This window comes from Dicentrarchus labrax, unplaced genomic scaffold, assembly GCF_905237075.1.
Source record: "Dicentrarchus labrax unplaced genomic scaffold, dlabrax2021, whole genome shotgun sequence".
Lineage (NCBI taxonomy): Eukaryota > Metazoa > Chordata > Actinopteri > Moronidae > Dicentrarchus > Dicentrarchus labrax.
In genome coordinates, this window is record NW_026136721.1 from 3,943,238 (window position 1) to 3,953,329 (window position 10,092).

The window sequence follows — 10,092 nt, forward strand, 5'->3', positions numbered from 1 at the left end:
CACAACCCAAATTACATCACCTAAAATGCAGGGGTTTGTCTGACTTTGCCACGTTTTACACACCACAAAGGGCCAAAAGAGGAAGATCAAAAATATGTGATGAAGGAATTCAGTCCAACAGAATATTCTACAAGATGACACAGACAGATAATAATGTTAGGGCTGTTACCATCAGCCTGCAAGAGGCAACAATAAGCGCATTTTGCATTAACATTTGACTGATGGATTTTTCCATCTATTAAGCAGTGTCAGATGTCTCCTTATAATGAGAAGGCTCAACTAGAGCTGCAGCTTAAAATGTCTGTACTTCCAGACGCACTGTCCCCTCTCGTTAGGCCTTTGTCATGTACAGTGTCTGACCTTGTGAGTGTGTCAGTGCTGAGCCTGAGCTGTAAGGCCTGCACTGTGCGTCACTCTCTTCCCTAACTTTGAGAAGAGCAGCGACAGCTAGAGAACGAGGTGAGCCGGGGGCAGCGCGTGTGTCATGCTTTTGAATGATTCATGGCACGTCCTAGGAATCAGGATGTCAACAGAGAGGAAAACAGGACAGCTTCACGTACTGGATGTTCATCTGAACTTAATCATTTAGGAAACTCACTAAAGTCTAATTTATATTGCACATCAGAGTCGGTCTGTAACAGGTTTCTGACTTAAAGGACCAGTGTGTAGCATTTAATGGAATCTCACACTGAACTGAACATTGCTCACATTTGTATTTGACGACCTGGGAATGAGAACAAGCTGTTCAGTGTGTAGGAGAAACTATGGTGGCTGCAAAACTTACAAAAAACACAGAAGACCCTGTCAGTGTTTGGTTTGTCCCATCTGGGCTACAGTAGAAACAGGGCAGACTCCATGGACTCTATTGGCATCTGGAGATATAAAAGGCTCATTCTAAGGTAAGGAAAAACACAATGTTTGCCTTCTAATCATGTAGGAGATTCAGGTAATTATACACTATTGCATTTCTGACATTAGAAATACAATATTATACACTGGACCTTTAAATTAGAAAATTAAATGAAAGGTTCTCAGAAAAATCTTAAACATGTCATCAACATTTTCATTAGGTCAGCTTGTTTCTCTGGTCACTTATGATCCAGACGTTCCGGAGGTTTCTACCGGGAGCCCAATTATCTGCAAAGGTCTCTCTAAAACAAACAGACCAATTGATTAAAACCGCTAAAAACAATCTTCTCATAACTAAAGATCCAGATGCCAATGACTAAAATCCTCAAAAAATAGAGTTAAAACCCACGAGATCTAAACAGTGGATGGTTAAAATGTGGCTTCAAACTGGAAAAAAAGTCAATGTATTTAGTCATTTATCATTTATATTATGCACTACAGGTTTTATATAGTATAAATAATATAATATCAAGAGTTATGATCTTCAAGACCACCCCCACTCCCCTCAACCTTCTGCCATTTGCTGTAAATGAACATTGATCAAGAACAGGAGCAAAACAGAATGGACTCCACTAGACCAATGAAGTTGTGCTGTGGTATCTTGCACTAACATGTTAGCAGTAGATCCTTTAAGTCCTGTAAGTTGTGAGGTGGCGCCTTCATGGATCGTACTTATTTGTCCATCACATCGCAGAGATGCTCGATTGGATTGAGATCTGGGGAATTTGGAGCATTGGCAGTGGACAGGGGTCAGCATGGCCACCTTGAACCAGCATTAACTTTATGCAGTTTGAGCTACAGTACCTCATCTGTTGTATGGGATACACAGGCCAGCTTTCGCTCCCCACATGCATTAATGGTAAATGGTAAATCAGTCCTTCCAGAAAAATGCGGAGTTTTTTTTTGATTGTTGCGGGCAAAAATACTTGATTATGTGGCACGTTTTCTTAAAAAATGCGAATGAATATGCGGGATATTGCATAGTCAATTTTATGCGATTAAATTGCAGGAACTTGCAAAAATTGCGGTTTGATGAAAAAGAGAAAAAAAAGTGATTCCCCCAACACCCTGTTCTCACTAGTCTACTACCTTAATGTAAAGAGTCATTTCTTATTACTTCCTATGATAAGCAAGCATACTACATCACAGAAAGTGCTGGGAATATTTAAGTTCTCATCTTGTTTTATTTCAGACCTTAATAAACACATGGCTCAAACTTACAAAACATTGATGAGTCAAACATGTTCTGTAGCTTTACAAAAGGAATATGTTACAACTTCTGTAAAAATGAATAAATAAAATATTGTTATACAGATAGTGTTTTACAGAGGTAGCTATACAAAACAGACATCTTCTGTTAAAATAAGTCCTTCCAATGCACAAAGTGCAATCTTTTACTGTAATGTAAATTTACATACTACTAATATCATCGTGGGGTTTGCAGCTTTTCGATGATGTTCATGTTGCGTAATTACGTCACTTCATAACGTTCCCATGGCAACGGGAAAATGGCTGCTCTTGTGTTAAATAAACGAAACATTTTTCAACTTTCTGCTAAGATATATGTGACTTTTTTGCAATGAAAATGCAGGGATTATGAAATCATGCAAGCCCCGCATATTTTGCGCAGAAATCGGCAATTTATGCGGTGAAAGTGCGGCGTATTTGAAAAAACTAGTGCAGTGCCCGTAGGAAGTATGTATTGCTATAGAAAAGTGTGAGGTTAAGTAGCTTTTTAATGGATGGCTAAATGAGGTTGTGTTTGAAGGTGGGACGTCAGGGACATTGAGGACATATTATTTAGTCCTGTAATATAGGCCAGCATACATCAGAGAGAGAGAGAGAGAGAGAGAGAGAGATATTCGGGGATCCAGCACCAATTCTCCACACCCTCCTCTGTGTGAAAGTTTCAGATGCGGCGAGGGGGGAAATGTCGCTCCGTCCCTGATCCTCGTATTAGTATCAGGGACGCATTATTTTTGAACTGACTACAGTGTGAACGGATAAGCCAACGGCGCAGAGCGAGAGCGTGTCGGTCAGACAGTCTGATAACTGCACAGGGGTCTCATTTATATCCGTTGGGTACGCACAAAACTCGGCTGAAAGTGGCGTACGTGACTTTCCACGCCAAGGTTGTGATCTATAAAAAACAAACTTGACGGGAGAATGTGTGCAGCCCTTAGCAAACTCTGACCCATGCGTATGCATGGTTTAGAGGAAAAGGAGAATTGGCGACACAGACGGTGTGGTGGTGAACTGAAGTCAGACTGAAGAAATGTAGAGTGAGAACGATTATGTTTTATCATCGCCCTTCATAAGTTTAATTTCAACCCGTATCATGCGTTAAATCTATGTAATCAGAATGATTTAAGTTAACTGCGTTATTTCTCAGTTATTACTCCAGAAACATCTCCTTAGAATCGAAATGAAAATTCAAAATCAAAATTCTCTATATTTAATCCTGTCACTCCATAGCCCAGGAGGTGGAGAGGACGGCGCGACTGCATGGAATAAAGCATCTGTCCAACATGTGTCAATAAGTGTAAACACATAATCAAATGTCAATTAAATCCCAAGTGTGGAAAACCAAGCCACATACTCCTCAGCACAATCGTTATATTATTGTCCGTTCCTCCTGATGCTTTTCATGACAAATCAGACATTAAAAAGGGGTTACGTTCAAGAACATTTTACGTGGGTGATTACAAACTGATTATCCAACGTGTTCTCGGTCAGTCTGATTACCGTAAACCTATAAATACAGCGGTGAGCCCTGTGCGTAATGCTGCACCATGGCACTGCTGCCACTGCTGGAGGACCATGCAAATGGCAGGATTCGGAGGGAGAGGGTCTTCAGGGACCATAACGATTTATTGGCCCATGATGATGACTGGCTAATGAGCCGTTTTAGATTCCCTAGAGATATGTTCTTGGATCTATGTGCTGAACTGGGTCCAGTGTTTCATATAGCTACATCTTAGAACCTGATTTCACATTTAAGCATAATTGGCTCAATTCTGTTTTTTTTGTTTTCCACCCTGTAGATCCGGTATATCACAGCCATCTCTCAGTGCCATAATGCCTAGCGTTTTGAATGGCATCATACATATGGGCAGTCGATACATAAGGTTTCCCTACACAGTGGAAGAACAGGCCAAGATTAAAAGGCAATTTGTAGCAATGTCCGGTTTCCCAAACGTAATCGGCGCAATTGACTGCACTCATATTGCTATATGGGCTCCATCTGAAAATTAGTTTGTTTATGTCAACCGAAAGCACGTGCACACTATTAATGTTCAAGTTATATGTGATGCCCATATGATCTTAACAAACATAGTGGCACGTTGGCCTGGTGCAACACATGATTCCTTTATTCTGACACACAGTAGTGTAGGGAACAGACTACAGGCAGGCGCGGGGCGGGATGGCTGGCTTCTAGGTAAGTTTTAAAGAGAGGAAAAATGTAACATTGTGGTTCTTGACATAACTAATGATTTTCTGCCTTGCAGGTGACAGTGGATACCCCCTGAGACGCTGGCTCCTCACCCCGGTTTTGAACGTGCACAGCGCAGAGGAACATAGGTACAATGACGTCCATGCCCGTGCTCGATCAGTGGTGGAGCGCGCCATCGGCCTCCTGAAGTGTCGGTGGCGCGCTCTGGATGCATCGGGGGGAGGCTTTTATACCAGCCTGCCAGAGTGTGCCGCATTATAAGAGGCTGTGGCGTGCTGGATGACCTGCGGCTGAGGGCCCCTCGCCGGCATCATCGCAAAATAGCTTGCACTATACATGATCAATAATAATAATAAAAAATCTATAAAAAACAGAAATCAGCTTTACTTTGTTCTTCTGTGTTGTCAGTGTCTCCTTCCCTTTCAGACACGATGCCACTCACGCTTGCAGTGCCAATTATGGATGCTACTTTTGCGTCAATTGGTGTTAGGTCAGGAGTACTGGGTCCCCCCCCAGTTGCAGTCACGCTCTGGCGGTGTGAGGACAGCCTCCGCTTTGCATCCACCTGTAATTAACAATCTTCACTATACGATCAGTAACATTTGAGCAATAAATTATAAATGTGCAGTGCGTGAGGAAATAAAAATATGTACCTTTATGTCAGACCACTTCTTTTTTAATTCTGGGACTGTGCGCTCTGTGCCACTGACAGAGTTCACTGCTGCAGCAACATGTTGCCACTCACTCTGCTTTTTGTTGTTAGTGATCCCAGTCCCGTGATCGCCGAACAAAACTACTTTTCGGGCCTCCACCACAAGTGTCTCCACTTCAACCTCCGTGAAATTTTGCTTTTTTGCTTTTCTCAGTCCTTCTGCCATTGTTTCCGACAAGACATAATACTTGCATCTGAGTCTGTTTTATATGCAGATCGCATTCATGAGATCGTTTGCATTGACCATTTATGGTTAAAAAGGGGCGTGTACAGGGCGGGACGTGAAGCTGATTCAGCTGCACACACTTGTAGGCACTCTGTGATTTATAAAGCAAAGATTGCTTACAGGTGTGCGTACGCAGGGTTTTATAAGTCTGAATATTTTTTGGCGCACGCAAAACTTGGCTTTTGGGCGTACGTACACTTTTAGTAACGATCCCACGCACAGTTTTATAAATGAGACCCCAGGTCTCTCACTCAACTTAATAAAGAGAAATGTCCCACAAAGCAACGTTACAGGACCAAACAACAGTAACGTAGTAACTGTAACTGTCTTTGGAAACTTATATGAGGAAAAAAAATACCACAGCTGTACGTGGAGGAGCGTCTGTCCTCCTGTCTGTCCTCCCGCCTGTCCTACCGACTCTTCGTCACATTTCTGCCCGAAAAACAGCATCTGTCACCAGCGAAAGTGTTTGTGATCAAAAATCAAAAATCACCGCGACCGCCAGCCCTCCGGACCGAGACATCAGTTTACTTTCATTTTCCAGGATGTTTGGGCTCTGCAGTGATTGGCTCTGGTGTGCATGTGGCTACGGTGGCTGTAGTTGACAATGCTAGTGGAATTCGGAAATAATTTATGAAATAATTTATGAAATAATTTATGAAATAATTTATTAACGGTATCTTTATATCGCATAATCGCGTTTTTCTGAAGGGACTGGTAAATGGACTGTACTTATATAGCACCTTTCAAGTCTTTAGACCACTCAATGCGCTGTACACTACATGCCACATTCACCCCATTCATACACTGCAATGCAAGGTGCCAACTGCTCACCAGAACGGAAACTAATCATTCATATATGCACAGCATCGGGAGCAATTTGGGGTTCAGTGTCTTGCTCACAGACACTTCGACATGCAGCGAGAGGAGCCAGGGATCGAATCTCCAACCTGCCGATTAGTGGACGACCCTCTCTACCTCTGAGCTGAGCCTGCTAACCTACCAAAAAATTGCAGATAGTTAAACACAGACCAAATTAGATGACACAAGATAAAAACACAAGCTGCTCATTCATCATCCACATGTGAGATTTAACAGTTATTTCTAATTCTTCTTAATTTGGAGACATTTTCTTCCAGGAATAACTCTTCCCCTCCGTGCCTCCCTCTCCACTCTCGACTCCAGTAGATCAATGGAAGTGCCCAGCACAGGAATGTTGCTCAGGCTGACTGCATGACTGCATGACTCTAGTCTTGAGTTGCAGTTTGAACAAAACCTTCTGTGAGGCCTGTCACCTTCATATGCAGTGTACCGTACAGTAACATCCATTTGGGAGGAAACATCAGGCAACCTAGATTATCTTTTCCTTGGTGTAAAAAATATGGCTTTCAATCTCTGTGTCAAATAATGTATGCTTACGGTAATAGCAACACATCATTCTTGTTTTAACTTAAAAATACGAGTGAAAGGGCTACCTTCAAAGTTAAGTGAAAAAATACAATTTGTTCTTCCACCTTAACCAAATGTTATCTTGATTGATTGAAAAGGGAATGCTCATTTGAATTAAATTCATGAATTCATAAAAAATTATTCAGCAGTTGTTTGAATTTAAAAAACATCAATTTCAACATAACTAACACAACCTGTTGTGTTTGGGCCATTTCATTTAAATCTTTACCTTTACTTAACTCCATTCTGAGTTGTTTAAACTTCAAAATCCATTTGTACTAATCATTTAAAATCATGCTTAGCCAAATCTAATTAATATAATTACAATTTTATTTAATAAAATAAGTGTTAGTGACCTACAATAAATGTCTGAAGCATGTTTGTTTCAAAGAGAGACTTGAATGAAAATTCAGAATGGAAACTTGTCTGGTCCTTCCATGAAGTCCACCATGTTGAACCTTACCTTTCTACAGCAGCCCAGAATGGACAAACCAAACACTTGCTGTAGAAAGGGCCATTACTCTTATGTAACATGGCACTAAACCATACATACACAGAGAGAGAGAGAGAGAGAGAGAGAGAGAGAGAGAGAGAGAGAACCAACAAGATGCTGCAAATTCAGATGATTGGCCAGTGTGGGAAAGCCGAACACATACATTTTTTAAAAACAATATCAGAATAATGCTTTGAAATGTTGTTGAAAACACTTTGAATAAAATTTCTTATATTTTTCTTATATGTCTTATCTTTCACCCCCTGTACTCAAGATGATCAGTAGCGAAGCCCATTAGGGAGCGTAGCATGTACCAAATAGACATTGTATTCCTGTTGCTGAGTGAAAATGGGAGATGGCCAGTAGAACTGCATGATATGGTAAAAACATATTGAAAATATTCTGACTCATATCACAATCGCATTGTGATATGATTCATGATCAGCGGGAATGATCATTTTCACTCACAATCTACAAGAAGGGCCTGAGCCGGCTTTCCTTCCTGAGGAGGCTCAGGTCTTTCAATGTCTGCAACAGGATGTTGCAGATGTTTTATCAGTCTGTTTATCTGAGGTGTCCTGTGGTGCGGGCATCAAGGTAAAGGACACCAACAGACTGAACAAACTCATTAAAAAGGCCAAGTCTGTTGTTGGCTCTAAGCTTGTCACCCTGGAGGAGGTGGTGGAGGAGAGGATGCTGGCAAAACTGCTGGCAATCATGTACAATCCCTCTGTGATGGCCACAGCCATCTTAAAAGCGGTAACCTCATACACTTACACTTTCCTTAGTTCATGCTGTTTTTCCTTAAGATTGGTTTATGGACCTTTTCAGACACATCATACATTTTGTTGTAAACATTTATTTAGTTTAAATAACGTACAGGACACTATATACTTTATTTAGTTGACCATGCAAGGGTATCTTTTTGGAGTGCGCACAATTAGTTGTTTTTGGATTGTTTTCCTGTTATAACGGTTATCTTTTGAGCTTACCAGTGCTGCGGATTCCACACCCTGGAAAGGATGCATGCAGTCTGCTGGGTCAAAGGGGTGGGGCCTGGAACAAGAGCAGCTTTATAGGAGAGGTGGCCAAATTGGACACTGCCACTATTTGTTATGTCCGGGGGGTAGCTTTATTTTCTCCCAAGATATTTGAGTTTTGATTTATATTATATTAAGTATATTTATTCGGTTAATGTTAATTAAGATTACATTTCTTTTGGAATAAGTGTTTAGTTGTTTTTTTTTGTTATTTGTAGTTTATGTACTAGTGTTATTGTTAGTCTCCCTCTGTGTGTCAAACCTGGTCTGATCAGCCAGTATAAAAGTCCCCTTTGTTTCTCTTATGTGAGGTCCGTTGTATTTTTGAGTTTGTTATGTTCAGAGCTTAAGTATGGTCTGTTTGTCTGACCTCTTTTAAAGGGCCCAAACTTTATCTTTATTTTGTTGTAATGATTTTTTTTGGTAAAATAAAAAACCCTTCTTGAAATTGTCTTGTGACTCCTCTTGCCTAAATGCTTGGTCCCTCACACCCTCTCACCCCCTCCACACAACACAATAAAGAGCAGTTTCAGCAACAGACTCATTCAACCCCGCTGCTCTAAGGAACGATACAGAAAATCGTTCCTCCCCCACTGCAATAAGTCATCTGCCTCTGTCAGATCCACAATCACAGAACTGGACTAAATCTACCTGTGGAACATATACTTCATATCATATGTGATATGTGTTAATATATACCATGTTGATATTATATATCATATTTATACGATATTGTAACGGGCTGTGTATTGACTGTTGTTGTTTGTGTTCAGTTAGGTTGTACTGCAGTGTATGGGTTGCGGGAGGTCTGAGGGGTGGCGCTGTCAGAGGCTGTGAAGCCTGTCAGTCAGTACGGTTGCCATGGCAACAGGATGTGTGCGAGAGCGCCTGTGATTGGTGCATTGTTCGGGCGGCTGTGGATCAGAGGCAGAGCGGGTCGTTCCTTAATCGGAAGGTTGTGGGTTCGATCCCAGGCTCCTGGTGCCACATGTCGAAGTATCCTTGAGCAAGATACTGCTGAACCCCAAATTGCTCCTGATGCCGTGCATCGGTGTGTGAATGTGTATCAATGAGTTAGTTTCTGTTCGATGGACTTTGCCACCACTGAGTGAATGTGGAGTGGAGTGTGTGGAAGGGTGAATGTGGCACGTAGTGTAAAAGCGCTTTGAGTGGTTGGAAGACTAGAAAGGCGCTATACAAGTACAGGTCCATTTACCATTGTTGGGGGGCTCTGAGTGAGAGTTGGGAGAGACGTGGAGTGTTAATGTTGATAGCGATATTTGCCTGTTTTTATTGTTTTGGCGTTGGCTGCGGCCTACAGTAGCCTGTGTTCAAGCTGTGGAGAATAAAGACCAGCTAAACCAGCTCCTGCTTCGTAGCTCATTATTCCGGGTCGCTACAATATATTATTATTAATTACTCATTATAATATATAATATATTATTTATTATATGTATATCTTTCTTGTATAGTCAAGTTTCTATTATACATATGCTATATATCATATCATATCTCGTATATATATGTGTGTACATATTATATATACATATTATTATTATTATAATATATTATTATTAACAATAACACTACCTTCATATCATCAGTACTATTGCCACCATCTTGCACTTACAACTTCTGTCATCCCCTTTCTCTCTTAGTCACATTTCATGTTTTACTTTGATGTTTTTAGTTTAAAGCTTTGGGATGTTCAGTGTAAAACAAGCCATCAAGAGCAAGGAAAGTCTACATTATCCCTATCACATGCTGTTATGTTGCTAGCAGTGAATTAGTGGTGAATAAACCAGCTGT

The 10,092-nt window shown here is 41.0% G+C and overlaps 1 protein-coding gene across 1 annotated transcript; it reads right to left on the reverse strand.

Annotated features, from left to right (window-relative positions):
* Nucleotides 1-1,529: 1,529 nt before the first annotated feature.
* LOC127355510 (nuclear apoptosis-inducing factor 1-like) lies at nucleotides 1,530-5,826 on the reverse strand. The gene is made up of 3 exons (XM_051386469.1): nucleotides 5,017-5,826; nucleotides 4,751-4,928; nucleotides 1,530-1,625 (listed from the first exon to the last, which is right to left on the reverse strand). The coding sequence occupies exons 1-3, from the start codon at nucleotides 5,239-5,241 to the stop codon at nucleotides 1,582-1,584; spliced, it is 447 nt and encodes a 148-aa protein (XP_051242429.1). The 5' UTR covers nucleotides 5,242-5,826; the 3' UTR covers nucleotides 1,530-1,581.
* Between the last annotated feature and the right edge of the window lie 4,266 nt (nucleotides 5,827-10,092).

Coding starts and splice junctions, on each gene's coding strand:
- LOC127355510 (XM_051386469.1), bottom strand. CDS start 5,241: ATGGCAGAAGGACTGAGAAAAGCAAAAAAGCAAAATTTCACGGAGGTT. Junction 4,929..5,016: donor AGAAGTGGTCTGACATAAAG/GTACATATTTTT, acceptor TGTTAATTACAG/GTGGATGCAAAGCGGAGGCT. Junction 1,626..4,750: donor TGACAACACAGAAGAACAAA/GTAAAGCTGATT, acceptor CAAATTCCCCAG/ATCTCAATCCAATCGAGCAT.